Consider the following 22438-nt stretch of genomic DNA (forward strand, 5'->3'; position numbering starts at 1 on the left):
TTTGTTCTGAAAGGCACTGAATTCATCACAGCTAGACAGATGGTAGAGAGGGATTTCCTAGAGGAGAGGAAAAGGGAGAGACAGAGTGGCATGGGGCAGACAGGAGACGAGAGTGGGGGAGGGAAAAAGAGAGGGAAGAGAAGGGGTGAAAAAGAGAGGAAAAGAGAGCAGAAAAGTACAGGGAGTACAACATAAACGATTTGGAGAGAGACAAGCAACAAGAGAGCAAAAGAGGAATCAAGTGAACAAGAGAGAGGGTAGTTAAGAGATAAGTAGGGGAGAGGTGAGCGAGCACCATCTGTCTTATTAGAGAGACAAAAAAACTAGAGAGAGGGAAGTCATGGGAAGTCCGCGGTAAATATATATATACACTACCGTTCAAAAGTTTGGGGTCACTTAGAAATGTCCTTATTTTTCAAAGAAAATCACAGTTTTTTTCAATGAAGATAACATTAAATTAATCAGAAATATACTCTATACATTGTTAATGTGGTAAATGACTAATCTAGGTGGAAACGTCTGGTTTTTAATGAAATATCTACATAGGTGTATAGAGGCACATTTCCAGCAACTATCAGTCCAGTGTTTTAATGGTACATTGTGTTCTTAGAAGACTAATGGATGTTTAGAAAACCCTTGTGCAATTATGTTAGCACAGTTGAAAACAGTTGTGCTAGTGAGAGAAGCTATACAACTGCTGCAAATGGAGCATTCTTTGATGAAATCAAAGTTTGAAGAACAAAATTAATATTTCAAATATAAATCATTATTGCTAACCTTGTCAATGTCTTGACAATATTTTCTATTCATTTTGCAACTCATTTGATAAATAAAAGTGTGAGTTTTCATGGAAAACACGAAATTGTCTGGGTGACCCCAAACTTCTGAACGGTAGTGTATATATATATATATATATATATATATATATATATATATATATATATATATATATATATATATATGTATATACATGTATATGTGTCAATTTTTTTTTATGTCCTTTATCTTAAAGGAATAGTTATTTTTCTAAATGGAAAAAGGGGTGATCCCACACAAAAAGACACACACACACACACACACACACACACACACACACACACACACAGGGCAAGTTGATTCCCTTTCACATTATAAAAGATTGAGTAGGTAATTGAATTTCACACCAAATTAGTGCCTCAAAATGACGCTATGTTAATTTCCTTTTGATGTGTGACGAAATAGCCCCGTTATGAGCACAAGTAAGCTCCCATGTAAACATAAAGAACAGGGGAAAGAGCATGGCAGTTTTCGGTCACTCTTTTTCTCGCACACACACACAGGAACATGTTTCTCCCTGTCTCTCCATTATGAATGATTTAGTGAGCGTGCCTCCAACAGGCCCGCTCAAGAAGGCTGTAAAACTAGGTTAACTTAAGGTAGGCTCTGCTGACTTAGAAGGTTCAAATATACACACACACACACACACACACACACACAATGTCAACAGCATTTATTTCCATTTTAAAGAAACAGACTACCCATTTAACACCCTGTCACTTCTGTTCTGTCACCTGTGAGACAGGATCCTCTGTCCACCTGTTATCTGTATCAATGACTTTCATAATAAAAACATTAACACAGCTGTATTACTTAAGTTCTCTTCGATATTTTTGTATAGTTTAGTGTTTGGTACAACACAGAAAATGTTACTTGCTTGTCAAATTATTAAGCACAAATTTGCAGACTCATTCAGTGTGTGTGTTTGTGTGAGTTCTTTGTGTCGGCTACAATTCAAAGTTAGTTAGTCCGAGACGACGTGCCACCTTTTCCATTCTTTTATTATAAAAATACCATGTGGCTCTGTCCGTGCATGCCCCTTTGGCTGCATCCTTGACGTTCAAAAAGTTGCGCGTGAGACACTGAGAGACACCTCTAGAGAGAGACAGAGAGACAGAGAGACAGACAGACAGGAGGAGGAGGAGGAGGAGGAGGAGGAGGAGGAGGAGCAGGAGGACGACGACGATGAGGGAGGGAGGTTGAGTCATCGTTCTTTCGTCCAATCCCAGACCTCTGCCTGTTGCTTTGGTAACGCGATGTCAGTGCAGCCTCTGGCAACTCCTCTGAGGTTAGTGAGCTTCAGCACAGAGGTGTGTGTGTGTGTGTGTGTGTGTGTGTGTGTGTTATTGTCCCTCTTTCTTGAAATTGTCACAAAGACTAGACTTTAGTTGAAGGTCAGAGGTCAGGTTTATTCGCTTACTTGTTATAATACTTAAATGAGTACGTACATCCATTTGGGTGTGTGTACTTTCCTGAAAGTATTTATTTGTCTATTACCATACATTTATTAATAATTTAAAATTGTAATTGTTTTCTGATTGTACATGTTCGTGTGTTTATGTATGTGCTGGTGCATCAGTTGACCTTGCATGTGTGAAAATCTGTGGGCAGGTGTGTTTGTGTGTGTCATACATCAAAGATTTCTATTCAAACATTTTAATCAACTGCTGAACTAGTCGATCAGAATGTGCCTCTTTTCACTGGCTGGAGCCATGTTTGTTGCCCAGCAACATCAGTTTATTGAACACTCCCCATCACAAAGTCATGGGATTGCCTCAGGCGTTGTTGAACATATCCCTGTTGTTCTTTTGCAAAACACCAAGAATAATGTTGGTGTTTGAGTTGAAGGGTTACTCGATTCTGTGTTTAAGTTTCCTTTTTGTCAGGGTCTTGAAAAAAAATGTTGGATAGGAGATATTAGTCAGATAAAGGAAGTCCTCATCAAGACTTATGACTGTATACATATAGAGAGACACAATATAGAGCTCATTGAATTACTAGTCAGTTCACATTTTTGCTCAGTAATTGCAGGTCAGCAAATAGTGACGGTGACCACCCAGAGACAATTATTCTGTCAAAAATAAGAACAATTGAGGAGCACATTTTATGATGTCGTGAATCAGAGTATAATTGCTGAATTGAGTCTACTGATTAGCCAAAACCAATTGTAAGATATGCAGGAGGAACAGTGTGTGATCAAGTTCCTGCAATATATATTCTTCAACAGCACATCAGGCATACAATAATACTTTTTATATCTAAAACATTGCAGACATCCCCTTTTGCCCTTGTCATTATTCACATTTTTGCAAGTCTAAATCATGCACCGTTCTTCTTCGTAGCTTTAATGCTATGCGGCATATTCATTTTTTTTTTCTCTTCTCTCCGCTGTTGTCCACAGCAATATTTTGTCCAAATATACTAAAGCAAAAAACCCTACACATCAATTAGTAATAGAGGACAGCAAAGGGCGAGAGTTAGTACAAGTGAAGCAAGATGCAGATTAAAATGTGAAACGTATTTATGACAGATATCAAGACATTTGGATACTTTGATGGTGGTGTCAGGATTACAATGAGGGGGAGATTTCGTTTTCACAGGGTCAAAGGGTCACATAAAAAAAAGAGGAAAGAAAGAGAGTGAGAAGGACAATGACAAGAAAGAGAAAAATTACAACAAATGTTCTGAACTGCCTCTATTCCATCTTCTTTGTTTGGCAGTTGTCGATAAAAACTATAATTATGTGCATTGTGTGTGTTTGTGAGGGAGACGAGAGAAAACAAGTGTCATTTCTCAGTGAGCGAGCGATAATCTCTGGGCATGTTTGTGTTTGCATTGTGGCTTTGTGTGTGTTCGACACTGACTGTGTGCATGTGTGAGTACAAGAAAGAAGAAAAGAGACAGACGATGAAGACAGAGAGATGATAAGTCTTTGACATGTGTTCAGATAAACAGTAATCTTGTTGTCCACAGTGGCTTCAAAAAGACAACTCACACACTTTTGAGAACTCAAACTAGGCACAAAATACCTTAAATATAGATTTAGCTACTTTTGCTAATATCAAACACAAGTGGAGAGTTTTCAAGGCTTTCACAGCAAAGGTGCTTCTAGATAGTTGTGCGCAGACATTTATCATTCAAGAGCCTCAGAAGATGTAATGGTCCAGAATGCGATGCAACGAGATTGTGTTTCAAGGACGAGGTTTGGAAGACTTCACTTCAGTATCCACACTGTACAATATGTCTCTGGTTACATAATCATACAATTTCTAACCACTAAAGGATTAGGTTTGCATGGAAGATCACACTTCATTCATATCCTGTACGAAGATAATCAAAGGCCAGATTATGTCCAGCACTTAATGGAAGTAAAGTGTCTGTAACAATCAGAAATGAAAGAGTCACTTAATACCCCATGAAGATCCTGTTTTTTCCCCGACCTCCAGTTGTTTTCATCTCGCTGCAGTGATGTGTCATCGGGGATGCTCGGGTTGGTCAGGGAGTAAAAGAGTTATTATTACCAAAAGGAATGATGGCCAAATCTACAAAAACGGAATAAAAAAGGAAGAATTATATTCTAAAAGGTGTGAATTTTAAATTAAGAGCTCATTCTTACACATCCTTATAACACACACACACATACTTAACACAAATGTGAGCTTGTTCTATTATTATTAGCCATGTTTGGTTGAAATGAAAAGGGCTTCCACCTCAAAACATTATTATAAATCAATTAATCCTCTTTCATCAGCTCTGCCTCTTGCCTCATCCTTTTCCTATCCCACTTCATCCCTCCATCATTCTGTCTCCACCTGACTCCATTACATCAATTAATCTGTTACGTTGATTACAACGTCCGTGCGTTATTGATTACCTATCTCTCCATCTGTCTTTCCTGGAGCCCACACTCTTTTTAGTTTTTGCTCTATAGTGTGTGTTTGTGTGTCTGTTTATGAGTGTGTCCTTCACTCCTTTGGTCTTGGACTCCTCTCCCTCTCTCTCTCTCTCTCTTTCAAATAAGTGAAATGACCTTGTCACTCGTGGCCTTATTGTCAGTGTCCCTTCTGTGCCCAGAGACTTAGCCATTGTGCCAGTTTAATGTATTGATTCCGTTTCTCTCTCTCTCTCTCTCTCTCTGTGTGGGTGTGTGTGTGTGTGCGTGTGCGTGCGAGAGTGTGTGTGTCAATATATTTAGCCTCTACTCCAGGGTCTTGCTAAGGGAGTCATCAACATCGGCTCTGCTCTATCGTCATTTAACACAAGCTGACCTCCTGTGCCACCTTTGCACTAAACACACACACACACACACACACACACACACACTAAACAATGTAAAAAATGTGTGAACACATGCAGGCGCCAGTTTATAGAACTGCAAAGTCCCCACACTCTGTTTTTAACTAAATAAAAATAAGTGTAGGTAGGTATAGCGAGACGGACAGACGTGAGACAGATAGATACTGTAGATTATGCCTTCCCTCTCCTTCTTTTTCCACCACCCTTATCCCTTTCTCTCTCTCTTCACAGTCTGTCAGACACTTGACACTCTCCCCGCCTCATTTAGCAAAAGGCCAGTAAGATGGTCACCTTTCGTTGTCTCTTTCTGTTTCTTTAGTGGAAGGATTTTGCAGCCCTGGTTCCTAAACATGATGTTTAATAGCTGCAAGATGTATTTTACTTTTGTAAATGTATTTTGGTAACACAAATCCCTCAATCCACACAAAATGTATCAAATGCTACATGTATTTATTTTATGGGGCAACAATTCAGAAGGTGTCATGGTTGTGTGGTGCTGGACCCAAGAGCAAGAACTTAAGGAGTAGTTCACAGTTATCTTTATTAAACTGAACCAGAGTTGGAAAAGGTAAGGGATCGGGGTTGGACAGGAAGAATCCGTGAGGGCTGGTCGTCGATTGAGTCGGAAAGGCTGAGACCGGGGCGCTTCCGAGGGGAAGCAGTGGGACTGAGGCTGAGGGAAGCACAGGTTAGACAGAATTAGACAGAAACAATTTGTCAGGAATCAAGTTTGGCCGTAGAAGTGGTTCAGTGTGAGAAGACTGACGATCTGGCGGGGAGTGGAGGGAGAACTGGGGTAGATTATAATTGGCAGCAGGCCGGGAAGGGAAGGCCACGCCCAGGTAGACACACACACACCCACCCACACACAGGACAAACGGGGGACCAACGGTGAACACAATGAAGGAAACACAGGCAGGACAGGAGGAGGGAGAGGCACAGCAGGGACCATGACATAAGGATGTTTAGTGTGGAGGCTGTTTACCCTTGTTCCCTCAGTTCTTTGTCAGACATTTTGTTCACATTTCCCATCCGTATGTCTCTCATCCCGCGATCTCGTTAGTGTAATAAACAATTAACTCTGGCTCTTGGTGGCTTTTTTTAATTCATTAAATTATTTCCTGTGGAAAGCGCATTCCACTGTGATTGACATCTCACACTAATTGCAAACTCAGACTGTGAGGCTTTCACACACACACACACGCACACACACACACTCATGAGCACAAACACTCAATTGCATGCATTCAAGGTCATGCATATTCTTGTGTACACATTTGTATGTACACTTAATACACATTGGGAAATGCTTGCTCACACATAATGGGAGAAAGAAAACGTCTATTACAGCAGAGACACACACACACATACACACACACGCACACACGCACACACGCACACGCGCACACACAAAGGGATCAGTGTGATGATTTTAATTAGATTTGGCCTATCAGCCTCCAACTCAGAGACGGAGAGTAGCCAGATTACTCTGCCTTTAGCCTTCCAACACTTTATCTGAGATTATGGTGGAGGGGCACAACTTCAAGGTCAATTGCACTATTAAGGAGAAGAGGTGTGTGGGAGACAGTGTCCAAGACATTCACAAATCCCATGTAGAACACCACCTGGAAAGTCAGGTGTGATTTTGGAACAAATGAAAAAAGCATTCATTTTGCATCCTGTAATATGTTTTCTTCTTCAAAATGGCCGGTCACATGTAAAAATGTGTTGTATGAACAGATAAACAACTCCCCAATCAGCTAAACAATTTTTTCTGTTTTTTTTTTTACATGAATGATTACAGGCTGATTACAGCCGGATTCAGCATCACGACTGATTTTCAAAAGATTGGACGTAATCCATGTCGCACACCCACAAAACCAAACAAGCATACAGACGGTCACAAATGGGAACACACACCCTCAGGCAGAAAACATCAGAGCCTTTTCCTTATAATATCCAGACTGATCCACATGAATACATACAGCTCATGGTTTATTCTTATCCTCAGCGATCCATAATTCATTGCTTAATAGCCTTTTACAAGCAAAATTGAGTGAGCTGTGTTGAACTTTTCAGCCTATGGGCCGAGATGAAAGGCCAGTGAATGTAATATAATGTGATTTTAGCTCTTTAGCAACAAACAATATATATACATACGTATTACATTTTTGCTGGCCGTTTTCGAAGTAATGCGAAACAGATGTATTAAATGTTTCTGTTTTTACCTTTGAGTACCTTTTAGAGCGCTATACAAATAAAATGTGTTATTATTATATTTATAATGTACTTTTTCTATGGCAGCCATTGTTTTTTTTTCATTTCGTTTACCTAACAAGTTGTGCAAAAGCTATTGCAGTCTTGTGATAGATTAGGATCAAAGAAAAATTTATTCTAAATAAAATAAATATGGTACTCTCCAAAAAAAAGGGGAGTCGCATAATAACAATGGGATAAGTAAGACACAAAGAAACCCGTTGGTATGGTCCTTTAATGTATTCAAATGTATCTATCTTCAAATAACAAAACAAGGAATTGGCTTCTTCTCTGTCTCTCTCTTTCTCTCTTCCTCTCTCTCTCTTTCTCTCTCTCTATCTATCTCTTTTGCTATCTCTCTCCACTCTCTGTTTCTTAGTACTTCTCTTTTGCTATGCAACCAGTCCAAAAAAGGCCCAGCCCATAATAGACTAATATCCCTCTTAATAAAGCCAGAATGATGACAGTACAAGATGTGCATGTGTGTGTTTGGGTATTAGGGCGGGCTATATACAGGTTGTTTATGTAGGATGTGTGTGGGTAGGTGGGTGTGTGTGCATTTTGTTTATGTGTATTGTGTATTGTGAGCACCGCGGAGGCTTTCCCCCTGTAGCTGTAAAAGGCACGCTGGGAAAAAACCCTGCTGAGTCTTTGATGCTAAAATGAAGTGTCATATCTTCCCTCGCAGTGTGTGCGTATTTGTGTGTGTGTGCGTGTCTGTGTGTGTGTGTACAGTATGTGTGCACTGAGAACTTATGCAATTACAGTTTATTTTCACATTACCACGCTGACCAAAATGCTGATGGACGTACAGCCCAAAGCTGACACAAGCAATCACTCCTCCGCCGTGTGTGTTCATGTGTGTGTGGGATATATGTACAAACACACACTAACTCTTGGCTTAATGTTTTGTGACTGAGAGTGCTGTGTTACGCGTGCACACACACACATACGCTGTCTAAGAATAGTCAGTTCACACAGCGGCACTGGGGCTCAGAAGGCCAGATACTGTAGAAGGATTTTCATAAGTTGTGTTCTGAAGGCAGAGCTGATCTGTACAGCAGGTCCTCTTCTACTCCTCCAGCCTGAGAGCCGAGAGAGAGAGAGAGAGATATGGTCTCTCACCTAAAGAAGCCAGCATCATTTACAAAGCCCTAAATGGTCTGGCACCTCCTCCGCTGAACGAGTACATCAAACAAAGACCTGTCTGCGGCCCAGCCTCCGACAGATGCGACTGTGTCATCCCACACAGGCGCACCACCTTTGGTCAGACAGTTCTGTCTGTCAAGGGCGGCACCCTCTGGAACACATTACCATCCTGTTAGGGAGTGCCCAACCTTCAGCACTTTTTAAAAGCACATGAAGGGATGGCTGCTGTCCACCCAAACGTGTGCACATAGATAGTTTAACCTTTAGCAGTATTAGTACTGTCATGGATATGTGATGTATTAATGTTATATGAATGAATGAAACTTTAAATGTGCAAATTAATGAATGCCCTTATGTGCAATGTATGTGTGCAATATGATGAATGTGAAATGTCTTCCTTACACTGTGATTTTTTCTCTTGTTATATATCTATATATATATATATATATATATATATATGCAATTCTTTTTTTTTATCCATTGTTAACTTTTTATTACCGAACTGTTGTGTGTTGGCAGCTATAGACTATAATTGATTGTAGTTTATTACTACTGCACTTTGGTATGACCTTTTCCTCTAGGACACCCAGCCGGTACATTCTGGCAGGGGGACAGATGTAATTGGGTACATTTACATTTTAATTTAAAGCGTTCATCAATGTACATTGTCCCTCTCGAACAAATAAAAGACTTGAAGCTTGAAACTTACCCTGGGACATTAACCGGCTCATTAAGTGTTCTTTCATCAGAACTGCTGGAATTAAAGTTTCCTCCTCCATTTACAGGCTACCATTATAAGTAATGGCTGTATTACTTCTAAATAAATCACTACTTAAAATTAAAATATTATCGCAGCAGTGGCCTCTATGACCACCAATGCTGTTGCTAATACTATTTATATATTTCTACTAGTCCTACTAGTAACAATACTTGAGATAATAATACTCAAAAGATCATGTTGTGTAGCCACAGGTGGTGTACATTGTTTTCTTCATGCCTCCATGTCGTTACCATGACACTATCAGCATGGGTTGCCTTTCCGAGAGAGGGGAACTTCGGGACTCAAAGCCCTGATCTCCATCTTCATCTCTACCTTCTACTTCTTCCTATCCTCCCAAATCTGCCTCTTCGCCATTCCACTTTCCTTTCTCTTCCCCCTGCACCTTCTCTCTTCCAACTCATCCGTTTAAATTAATTTTATGTAAGGGCATATTATAACCTACTTAATTCACCTTTCACTCCCACCCTCTCTCTCTCTCTCTCTCTCTCTCTCTCTCTTTCTCTGCAGCCATTGGTGTCCAGATGACTCTGGATCTGATTGAGTCTAAATTCTGGGCTATTGCATCACAGGTAAGTTATACACAGGCTCAATGTGATGCAAGTATTCTCTTATTTTGTGTGGATCTACGGTAGCAGCCCATCCTCCCGTGAACCTTTCACTTAATGAGCCCTTCATATTATTTAGATCAAACCCTCTATAAACAACATGCTGACTTTTAGCTTCGTTGTCAGCTTTTTGCACTTTCTTGCTTTCAAAACAGTGGCATTTAATGGATGCCAGCATCTGAAAAACAAAAACATGACTCATTAATGTCAGGTACCACTGTGCATTGTTTGGGAATTAAACCCTGTGAACAGAGTACTATTGCTTTAGTTTTTTTACATGTGAGACATAGTTATTGTTTAATGCCCACCATAAAACACGTTAATTTTAGCACTACACTGGCACTAATGAGAAAAGTATTTTATTTATTTATGGTTATAGCTGTTAAACAGTGCTTGTGGAATAGAAACAAAACAATCCTGCTTCTTTTTTTTTTACTTACTGAGGGATAACACCGCCCTCTGCTGTATGTTTAACCCGTGGCCTTCATCCTGTGTTCAGGAATATCTCTTTGGACCACCGGGCCGCTCTGACACCATTTATTACAAGGAGTCAGTCATGATTACAGGTTATTGTTCTGCTCCATTAGTTGGTAATTAAAGCATCCAAGCTTTGTTTGATTCAAAACTTCATGGATTGTTTTCCATATCACTGCAACTGCCATTAAAAGAGGCCTTACCCTGCCAGAAATATAATTTGAAAGCTTAAAAGTCATTATTAGAATTGCTTTCAGCTGATTAACTGTGCTGCTCGGAGAATTCCATCAGCACTACTTTCAATTGAGGAGCTTGGTATCCTTTGAGTTCTTTTACACCATCAAGAAAATATTTTATATGGGAAAACCTGCTTAATTTGCTGTAACATCTTTGCTGTAGCAGGTGTTTGATAGCTTGGCCGTTCCCCATCTCTGCTCCCATGGCTAGAAATGACAGCAGTTAAAAGAGCATTAGGACTTCTGGCTAGCCATTAAATGATGGATAGCTACCACGGCTAGGCTCAGCAACTCCCAAGTGTGTGCGTGTTTCTGTGTGTGTTTGTGGAGGTGTGAAGAAGAGATTACCATACATGCGTCTGTTGATGTTAATGCATGTCACGTTGACAGTGACCATATGCATGACCATCTGTGCACAAGTGTGTTGTTATGTCCATAATCATCAACTGAGCGTTTTAGCATTATTTGCAGTTGCCTTTTTATCCACTCGAGTTATGCTTTATGCTGAAGGTAACTCCCTTTCTCATGTGCACCTTTGACTTTCTCTTCTACTGCCCACATTCTCAATTTTCTCTATTCTCATGTCCCCTCCTTCTTCTCAGTTCTTCCCTTTTCATATTCTATACCCTCTCCTTCTTGCCTCAGCTCCTCTCCTTAACCCTCCCTCTTCTCAGATAGGTTACATAATCATCTTTCTGTCATGTATTCCCTGTCAAGCATATTTATTTAATAAGGGTTTGTGTATGTTCATGGTCCATCCATGCACGGGTGTGCAGTATGTGTCTATTTGTGTCTGTCAGGTTATCTATTTTACGCGTTGAGCTTCCTCGGGGGTGAAGATACTGTGCACACAGTACATCCTGTATGACATATTTTTAGGAGGAAGTGCAATAACCGGTCACATGGCAACCAACCATCCACATGAACAGACTTCTGGCAAAGAGGGTGTCAGATTGGCCCACTGGGTTAAGACACAGGCAGTGCTGTAAGTGTGAATGGGAGACACCCCAGGCAAAAACTACTGAAATAAAACGTTCAAAATACACATTTAGGTCTTTAGTTTACAAAACGTCTTCTATTGTCATCTATAGATATCTCCAAATTTGTTCTCGATATTCATCTGGGGTGAAAACATTTCTTGGATTATATTTAATCTTTGAATATTTGTCCATTTTACCTATGCATTGCGTTACAGTAAAGGTGCTCCAATCATTTAATTTTATTGTATTTATCATGTTTATGTATTGGGAATAATATATGCATCTATTAATAAATATTGATTAACTCTCACACTATTCCATCATTAGGTGTTAGTAAGAGAAATATTTCAATCACAATGAACTAATACTGGAAATGATCATTGCGAGGAACTCTGCGTAGTTCTCCGATCTCAGGGAAAAGTTGCATGAGACGGAAACCCCGGACGATATTATAGCTTCAGTATAAGCTTGAGAACCTTAAAATAACATGGTATTAGTTGATGAATTATGAATTTGTGGGTGTAGGAATAAAGCATGAACTTCCATCTAGGAATAAGTCAGAATATTAGTAGGAAAATTACATTCCTGCAAAGAACATTCTGTCTGTATACTCTCTCTGTGTGTGTGTGTGTGTGTGTGTGTGTGTGTGTGTGTGTGTGTGTGTGTGTGTGTGTGTGGGTGTGTGTGTGTGTGTGTCTAAATCCGTGGTGTTTAAGAGTTGCATATGTTTTAAAAGGGCGAGAGACAGTAAAAGAGAAATAAACAAGTAGAAATACAATAGAACAAAAGAAGAACACAGTGTAAGGATTTAGTGGAGATGTAGTGAGAGACTAAGGTGGTGATGAGATTGAAAAATGAAAAGATGATAGATTTCTTTTGCCATCCACATCTTGGCAAGTTTTTTATCTCGTGGATGAGACTCAGCCGGTCTTCTCTTCTCTATAATCCCAAAGTCGACTTTCATTCAGTGTGTGTGATACGACACCCAACTCTACTTCTCCTCCAAGACCATCACCTCAGTCACCCACTCCACTCTCTCCACTTCTTCTCAGCTGCTCAGGATTTTAAAAAGCAAGCTTTATGGCACAACAAACGCTCAGTATGGAAGAGTTCAAGTGTGTAGTGAGTTGACAGCAGGATCATCGGTCGCGGCTAGAAACCGTTCGATTGAGGTTGAGGGAATGAGAGTGATAACTGATGCTCTCGCCATCACCTGGACTCCTCCTGGAACTCCCACATGAGACACATTTACAAACACGGGAACGGCCTCTTACATGCTGCCCTTTATTCAATAAGCTGGCTCTGATGTTGGAGGTAAAGAGGCTGGATGAGACACAGAAGTGTTGCTAATAGAGGAGAAACAGTTACACAAAGATGGGGTCCAAGTTATCTAATTGGCAGACTTTCAATCTCTAGAATCATTAGTGATCTATACATGTTGTCTCCCATGTGCCAACAGCACGTGTGGAAGCAGCATCATTTCCGTCAGTCCACTCAATGAAGTGCAGTTTATTTCAGGAGGAGTGTTGGGAAGCAGAGAGAAAGACTGACACTCTGCTGTAATAGGATTGAAAAGGATGATGGATCGTCTCATTCGCACTTCGACACGCTCTATATAGCCTGGCCATGATTCTAAAGACATATTGTCCACAGACGCTAATCCACACAAGATGTGACCATGAAGTCACAAGGATGACGATTGACCTTCTGACTCATGACCCTTCCACTGATGAGGGAAAGTGTTACAGACAGTGCTGATAGAGAACCTCCACTGTCCAGTTGCAAAAGCCGATACCCAAATCCTCTCTTTATTATTATGGAAGAAGCACTTAACACCTTAATTGCAACTTTGATTCAAATGTCTATTGATGGGTTACATTTCTGCTTGAAAATCTGTTAAAACCGTAATTAAATCTACACAAATTGGCATTCTTGAAAAAAATGTGCAGTCTTGTGTGCGCTGGTAGGATGAATGGCTTTGTCAACAGCAGTCTAGTGAGTGAGACAGTCTAGTCAGTGCATTGGCCTACACATCATTAACTGAAGTAATGTGTCTCTCTTCTTCATGTTCTCTCTCTCTCTTTGTTCCTCTTTTCGTGTCTTCTCAGCCAAATGACACAGATGTAAGTATGCATAAGTCCCCCTCTCCTCATTTTTCAAAACTCCACTCGACCTATTTTTTTTCTACTTTTTGCACTGAGCCAGATTTGACATCTTCAGCGCCTGCTGAGCTCTGTGAAGTCAGCTTCACACTCCAGTTAAACCAAATGACACCCATAGTCACAAACAAGACACTTAGAAGCCGATCACAGGTAGACATCGCACATGAATTAACGCTTTCTCACCAGTACTGACACGTTGTTTCACACACAGGCACTCGTCGACACTGACACACGTTCAAGCATAACACCTCCTCAGAGAAGACAGACAGGAAATGTGTTTGAATCATTGACTCGCATACACAAACATAACCTCCTTTATAGACTCTACTCATTCGATAATAACACATATTACACTTCCCGCCACTTTCACCTTTATTCTTTCATCTTAATAATATATATTATATATTATTATTATTATACATTTGTTTTAATATATTATATTCTCTCTCTGTTTGCCTGTCTGTCCTCCAGTGCTCTGATACGGACGGGGTGTGTCCTCTTCAGTGTGACCGCTTTGTGAGTATATATTGCTGTCTGTCTTATATGTATATAAACTGAATTGAATTGAATAGTGAATGTGAATTCTCAAGTGAGTTAAAAAAATTCATATATGTGTATCTTGCGCTATTGTATTGAGCCACAAAAGTAAGAAATTGACCTGTATAGTTTTCATTTTAAGTTGCATCATGACTTTAATTATATGGTTATTTTGCACTTTGGTATCTTTGTTATTGGTGTTTGTCTCGTATCTCTCCCTATATAAGTTATAAGTGCTTTCTCTGTCTCTCATCTCAGGATATTGCATGCTACGTCATTGATAATAATGGCTTCATCATAATTTCCAAACAGCGTAAAGATGTGAGTTCACACACACACACACACACACACACACACACACACACGCACACACAGAAAATGTGCTTCATAGACTTTCTAGTGTTTGACTTGATTATTTGAGTGCTCTTACGCCTGTCAATGTTCATTACCCAACAAGAAAAGAAACACTCAGAATATACAAAACATTCTGTGCCCGTTACCTAGAAATATAATCACTTAAATGTTCATTGTGATTAATTTAAGAGTCCCACTTCTCATTCTGTAAAACTTTTGGTAAAGGACCCTATTTTCCCATTTTTGGATGGGGACAACATTTTTTTTAATGGTCCAGTCTTGAGCGAGAGCACTGCAGCCAGCAGCCATTAAATGGGCTGCGATGTAATCACTCGAGGTAATCGCCCACCGCCAATGTATGTCCAATAAAGGTGCTTGTTTTTGCCACTGACAGGCTTAGATGCTGGTCAGGTTTGATTATTACCTTTCGCTTAGTGTTATCCAAAAGATTTTCAACATCATGGCTGAATATTTCGCTGATTTAGACAAGCGAGATTTCAAGAGACTTCTCTGAGCGAGACTTAGTTCGACAGTAACAAAAAGACCAGATCCAGTGAAAGGTCAATAAAACCATTTTATTTCTCTGGACGGTCGTTTGTTTTGTGAATTGTGAAACACTTAAAATAACAATGTGAGCCTGTCAGTGTCTAAAACAAGCATTTTTAGTGGAAGACATGAGTGATTTAATCGCATCCCGTTTAGCGGCTGCCATCTGGAGCGCTCTCGCTCAAAACCTAGAAACACAGGAAGAGTTTTGAAAAATACCAAAGTTGCGACAATTAAATCATGTGTGATGAGACGCACTGCTTTTTAACCAACACACAATATAACATGAATAATTGACCACACAGTTCACGTTGAGGTGAAAATGGAGAGGATGAACAACAACAAAGGGAGTTGATAATCCCTCTGTCAGTTTATCACGGCATGAGTTTGATGTGTTCAGCCACACAGAGGGTTTCACACAGTGCCTTTTCTTCTCTAATAGGCGGGAAGATTTTTTGGTGAGGTTGACGGATCAGTGATGACAACACTTATCAGAATGGGCATGTTCAAAAGGTAAGGGGCTGGTTGTCACAGCCTGACAGTTTGATGAGATCGTTGTGTGTCTGTCAGCTCCTCTGTCTGGTCGGTCTGTCTGTTAGCAAAGGTCAGGTTGTTACCGAGTCCTGACGTGGCCTGCAAGAACAGCGGCACGTTAAACCTAATGTAAACTTCTCCAAATCAATACAGCAAGAAGGGGCAGTGCCCCCACATTGCACAGCAAAGTGCCATGTTATGGACCCCGGTGTCTCATGCTCGTAACACCATGCATTTGAATGTGGCTCATGCATTTGATTACATGTCACCCTCATGCTGTATCACTAACAGAAGTGGTTGCTGTGGAGTCTTTACCAGGATAGTGGCATGTAAACATTTTACGTTTGCCTTTTTGTTCTTAAGCTATTCATTAGTATGCATATGCAACCCAAAGCCTGGAGGGCAATCTTTACTGTCATTATAGAGACTCAAAAGCTTTGTTTGTATTGCTATATAATGGTATAGTCTCTGCCCTCTGTTGTACTCTCTTCGTGCTGAGGGTAGCTAATTCACCCATCTTTGTATATGCGGTGATGTCCCAGCTTTAATGTTTTGCTCCCATTTGAGCTTCTTTGACTCTGCTCTGGATTTTTTTTTCCCTCTTACTTTTTCCCCGTCTTTTATGTTCGAAATCTCATGAGCGATGTGCTATTTGTATACAGCGACAATATTTTGTCATGTTTCATTTGACACAAGATATTGCATAACTGGTTTAGAGCATGCATGAACTTCAGTGGCTGTGCACTTCAGTGGCTGTGCACAACTGCATGCATCTGCAAACGCAAAAGGGAAGTAATTATAGTCCTCGGATGCGTTTCTTTCTTTTCTATGGTAAGTTAGGGATCAAGGTTTGTGCAAAGGTTAAGCTCAGCGACACAACACGTGTGTAGTAGTGCAGGAGGTCAAGGAATCAATATAAGTAAATTCAATACTGCCTGAAGACCAACACCACGTGCTTGTGTGTGTGTGTGTGTGTGTGTGTGTGTGTGTGTGTGTGTGTGTGTGTGTGTGTGTGTGTGTGTGTGTGTGTTTTCTCAGGGTGTCCTTGTTCGACTACCAGGCCATGTGCAAGATGAACCTGCACTCTGTCAGCAGCGCCCGTCCACTTCTCAGTGTATGCACAATGTACTCACTCGGGACACAATTATGACCATAAGGGTCCAGTCAATTCTGCAGTAACTATAATCAGTTTTTCTCTTCAGCCGTTCTATGGTTTGGCTTCGGTCCTCAAGTGGTTCCTCTCCAACTTCCTAATGTAAGTGGTGCCAGGGGTAACCAGAATGTTCACATTTGCTATTATGTATCACTATTCAGTAAATTATGATTATTTTTATTTCTGTGTAAAAGCTTGTTTTCTTTGGTTAACATTACAACATTATTTTTGGAATAGTTTGACATTTTGAGAACGATGTGTATTTGCTTTATTGCCAAGAGTTAGATAAGGAGATCAATACCACTCTCATGTCTGCGTGGTACATATGAAGCGACCGCCACCAGCCAGCTAGCTTAGCAAAAGACTGCTAACTGAGGGAAACAGCTCACTGACATCGTAGAGCTCGTTAGCTTAATCTGTTAAACGAAAAAACTAATAGTAAAAACAATAATTGGCTGTTTTAAGGGGTCATGTGCTGGACTGAAACATTTCAGTTTTTACTGTAGTGACTTGGTAATGCTTATCAAGTTATCCAAAACACTGCTTCCAAATACTGCTGAATAATTTGAGGACCCATTTCATATTCCCATGACACAACTTTGGGCCCTGGCCCAGTTTTTGAACACTGAATGCAATCTGTTTGCAATCTGCTTTGGTCTATCATGATGGCCGGCTAAATTGACTCCCTCTGTCTGTCCACTTTCCTCTACTCTCTTCTTCACAAGGTTTCTCCTGGAGTTTAATATCTGTGGCTTCTGGCACATGGAGCATTTCGCTGATGGTGAGCTCTACAAGAAAAACATGTTTGCCTCTGAAACTCAAACTCTCTCCATCTTTGTCACAAATGTCTCTTTATTTGAGCTAATAATGTACCTCCACGATTATAAATCATGTATATTCCTTCAGAGCAGATATGCAATATGTACCGTAGAGTCAATTCTTTAGATATAATACATCATGTACATCTACATCGATTGCAAGTAAATTCTTATGGGATCATTGCATATTTTAATCATTAGACTAATGACACACGTTTGTTGTTTCCAATAGCTGTTGTGTTTACTGTATGATGTGCAACATTAATAACAAAGTCATTATGGAACATGGCATCCTCAGATCCCCTGACCTCTCATCTACCTCTGTCTTTCCATCAATCACACCTTCCCTTTTTCATTACTCCACCTGTCAATCATCTACTCTACCTCCGACTCCACGTCATCATCATCATCATCATCATCATCCCTTCATTCAGCCAAGCCATCTTTCAGCGTGTGTGAGTATCTGTCTTGAAGTGTTTTTTAGGAAGATCCGTCTTGTGTAAAAACAACTATTTTTTGCATTTTGTGTGTGGTGAAGGGTTTTTGTAGTACACTTCAAACTAAATACAAATGTGGTGTCTCTGATTGTGTAAGTAGCTTTCAGTAGGAACAGCCACAACTGGCAAGTTCTACAAAACAAGACCAAAGCATATTGTTCCACTGAAACTAATGTAATTCGGAGAAGAACAGACAGAAAGCATAGTTTACAACCAGACGTGAAATTGAAAACAAGCCATTATGGCTCTTCTTTCCGGTTTTCAAACCCATCATTTCACCCGTACAAAGACACCAAATTCAATGTTGTTTGGCGTACACAGCAAAGTAGAGTACCTCTGGTCGTGGTAGAAAGAGCAATAAATGTCTCAAGTGTAAAGCATTTAAATAGCAACCAACATTTCCCTGTCACACACTCTGAGCCTGTCAGTCATCAACAAAACATCACACATACACTTATTCTAATATCCGACCTGGAAACATGACCCGTATCTATTTCTCTATTAGCCTCAGCTCATAAGAAAAGAGGGGACAACCTGCAGCCATGTGACACCGAGTACCCCAGCTTCGTCTACGAGCCGTCAGTCAAAGAGACCAACAGCATTATTAAGTGTGGACGCTGCCAAAAGTAAGAACACTCTCATGCACACGTATGCACACACACATCTGCAGTGCAGTCCCCTCTTACCCCTGGACCAGTCATATTAAATTGTCCTCCCCAAATCCATTTTCTGCGGCTTCGCTCTGCTCTGCACACTGAGAGCAGTGTGTGTTGACACAAGAGTATCAGGAAGGGGGAAATAAGTAGAAAGAAACAGAATTAGATCTGAGTGCATGTGGTTATAGAAAAACTGAGAAGCATCCATGGAGCAAGAGAGAGGGAGAGAAAGACTAGAAAACTGAGAGAAAGTATGAAGAGGTTTCATTGAAAAAACAGTGATGGGGGAGGGAGGGTGACAGAAACAGAAATGGAAAAGCAGCGGGAGTCAAGAGGTGGAAGAGAGAGAAGTGTGTGTGTGTGTGTGTGTGTGTGTGTGTGTGTGTGTGTGTGTGTGTGTGTGTGTGTGTGTGTGTGTGTGTGTGTGTGTGTGTGTGTGTGTGTGTGTGTGTGTGTGTGTGTGTGTGTGTGTGTGTGTGTGTGTGTGTGTGTGTGTGTGTGTGTGTGTTGGAGAGGGAGGGAGGGAGAGACACAGGGGTTACTATAATATTTCAGCAGGTTTGTGATTATACGTTGAGTGTGACCGCCCTCCTGAGGCCAAAAGAGGTATAAAGACTGCAAACAGCAACACGCCTAGGAGAGATTATTGGATTTCAAAATGACAGCGGCCAAACTCGCAGTGGGTGCAACTAAGTAAAAAAATGCAGTATTCTTTCCTAAAATAAGCCTTTAAATTATGTATTATTAATACAATTGTAATTTGACAAAGTGTTAAATACAATACATGGATGGTTTTCTTTCTCTGCGCTTTAACTGTGCGCACATGTTGTCACGTTTAATATTGCGTGTGTTTGTGTGTGTCAGGATGTTTGTGGTGCAACAGATACCAGATAGCAACCTGTTGATGTTGGTGGTGCAGGCGGACTGTGACTGCTCCAGACAGTACACACCCATCACCATGGCACCCGAGGAAGTCAAATATATCCTTTGATATTTTGTGTCTTCATTGAGTTTATTTATTACTGTGAATTAGTTCTAATTATCTCTCCTCCACTCACATCCAAAATTGGATGTTGTTACAGTTTGGTCGACATGATTGGTTTGCTGACCTTTTTCAAAAATCTCCCAAATGAGTTCCCTTTGTACTGCAGTCCCAGTGGTTCTGGGAGGATGGACACACACCGACCAGCAGGATCTCTACCAGCTTCCCACCACAGAACTCTATAATTGTGTTTTGATTTCCCCCTTGACCCACGCTCGCCCCACTCAATCAGATTCTGATTGGTGAAATATGTCATTTTCAGTGTGCTGATAATTGAATGAGGATTAAAGAGAAGCCCGTTTGTGTTGTTGCTCCTTGACGCCGCAGCACATAATGCTTCAGTGAAGTGTGACAGGATGAGGTCCCAGAAGATTCGCCGACGCCCCGAGTCCTGCCACGCCTACCACCCCCAGGTCAGCTTCTAATGGTCCAGCCCGTTAACGTTTTCACTGTCTTACGACACCAAGACAGTGAAAACACCAAATAATGTACAATCCCGGTCATACAGTCCTAGCTTCTGTATCTGCTGTCATACTTAGCTCGATTGCACTTTCTGTTTTTTTCCTGTATAGGAGAACGCCAATGACTGTGGAGGAGCTTCTGTTATATCTCTCTCTGCCGCTCTCTTCCTCACCTGCCTCTCCTTCTTGACACTTGTCTCCTGATGATGGACAACTTTGATATTTTAGCCATTTGCATATAAAGAAGGAGGTTGAAATGAATCAAGAGATGTGTTTGGACGATGGACACCTCAAGTGGATTGTTTTTTAACTAATGTTGCAGATTTTTTCTCATTTGCTCATGGCAAGTCTCCAAGGATGGACCTATAATGTCGTTTTTGAACTCCTGGCAATTATTACATTTGAACAAAAAACTGCAAAGAAGGCACGTTATGGGCTGTTGTTGCCATGGATACTTTTCTATGAGTTGCTTTCTCACACACCACTTTGCATCTCAAAATGAAAAGGGACTAAAGAGATGCAGGTGGTTGCTATGACGTGCATTGATAAAAAAAATGGGTTATGAGTCATAAGATGCATAAAAATGTCCAGGGGGGAAAATGTGTTTATCCCAAATCCCACAGAACTTAAAATTGCAAACACACATGCATATTATATATGCAGCTGCAAGCATGCAATACTTTGTCACCCTGAGTGCTTCATTACAGTCTATCATATATGTTTTTTTAAACATTGAATGAGAGAAGGGCTGCAGTGATATATGGTTAACATTGTTGTGTAACATCAGTTTTGCTGCTTAAAGTCGTGTTTTCCAAGGCTGTTTGCAATATTTGTTTCTATGAATCTTCTGCAAATCTCAAAGGGTGATGATGCCTCGGTGGCAAGAAAGCACTGGCAGTGGAGTTGATAAAAATGTAATAAAGATAATCATAAAATCAGAATAAATCTTATATTTAAGTTTTTACTTGGATTGCATCCCAAGAATATTTGTTTTGTGTCATATCTTTTTTTGTTTTTTAAGTCTGCCTTTTTTCTTTATCAGCTGTGTCTTTCCGTGTGTTTGTACATACTGTATGTAATAATGCTTGGCTGGACATCACTGTGGAAACTGGGACTCACAGGATTTAGATCTACAATACAATTGGATAACACAATGATGGATTTGAACTGTTTTGATAAGTTATTTTCTTGTTGATTTAAAAAATGGAATTACATGTTTTAAAATGAAAAAAATCTAGTACAAAATAATACCCCACAAAAGATCCAGTACCAAAACGTTTTTTTGGACTGAATTTTCTAGACTGTGATTACTTGGGTGCCAGGGTTATGTAACTGCTATTTATTACTTGGCATAAATAACTGATTTTATAAATTCATGATGAAAAAAAAGGAAAGCTCTGACAAACAAGATTGTCATTTGGAAAAGAAAATGGAAAATGTCCCATAATTGCCATGACAGTGTAAATCGAATTGAATATTTGCTTGTGTTTCATATTTTTAACTTCAGCATTTCATTGTATTTTGGGCTGTGAGCGTCCCTGTAGCTTTTTTTAATAGTATTTCTAAATCATCCTACAAAGCATGTCTTTACGTTGACCTTACTATGATGACAAAATTGTCTGAGCATTTGCCTGTTTATGTCATAGACTCAGATACATATTGTTTGTGAGTGTGCATCATTACAGTATGTACGTATGTTGTGTCTTGCTGAGATTATCTGAATAATTCTATTCATGTGTCTCATTTTTGTATGTAATTTTTCCGTACAATATTCTGTATATTGTATGGTTGACATGTGACCAAGTTGTATGTTGACTGACTGAAATCATGATTTGACTAAATTAAATGATCCACATGTTTTTTGTACTGTATTTGTTGTCAGTGTTCTGTTTTGTATGTCTGTAATTCATTTCATTGCACATAAAGATAGTAACAACAATATAGGTGTTAGGTTGTAGTGGATTTTATATACACTTGCACATGTAGATAAGAGAGGTTATGTTTTAAATTAATACATAAAGAAAGATATGATCATTAATTTGAGGAATATTCTGAGGAATGTATTATGAAGCATAAGAGAGGATC

General features: G+C 40.0%; 1 protein-coding gene across 2 annotated transcripts in view; it reads left to right on the forward strand.

Annotated features, from left to right (window-relative positions):
- cacna2d4a (calcium channel, voltage-dependent, alpha 2/delta subunit 4a) overlaps positions 1-22194 on the forward strand; it is a 79761-nt gene extending 57567 nt beyond the window's left edge. For both annotated transcript variants that reach the window (XM_034526694.1, XM_034526693.1), the window contains 13 exons: positions 9806-9867; positions 13702-13716; positions 14227-14271; positions 14551-14613; positions 15635-15705; positions 16765-16840; positions 16929-16981; positions 17605-17660; positions 18132-18152; positions 18700-18820; positions 19715-19830; positions 20223-20305; positions 20465-22194. In XM_034526694.1, the coding sequence (XP_034382585.1) occupies positions 9806-9867; positions 13702-13716; positions 14227-14271; positions 14551-14613; positions 15635-15705; positions 16765-16840; positions 16929-16981; positions 17605-17660; positions 18132-18152; positions 18700-18820; positions 19715-19830; positions 20223-20305; positions 20465-20557 (875 nt within the window). In that variant the 3' untranslated portion in view covers positions 20558-22194. The remainder of the gene's footprint in view (positions 1-9805; positions 9868-13701; positions 13717-14226; positions 14272-14550; positions 14614-15634; positions 15706-16764; positions 16841-16928; positions 16982-17604; positions 17661-18131; positions 18153-18699; positions 18821-19714; positions 19831-20222; positions 20306-20464) is intronic.
- The last annotated feature ends 244 nt before the right edge of the window (positions 22195-22438 follow it).

This window comes from Cyclopterus lumpus, chromosome 23 (genome assembly GCF_009769545.1).
Source record: "Cyclopterus lumpus isolate fCycLum1 chromosome 23, fCycLum1.pri, whole genome shotgun sequence".
In the NCBI taxonomy this organism is placed as follows: domain Eukaryota; kingdom Metazoa; phylum Chordata; class Actinopteri; order Perciformes; family Cyclopteridae; genus Cyclopterus; species Cyclopterus lumpus.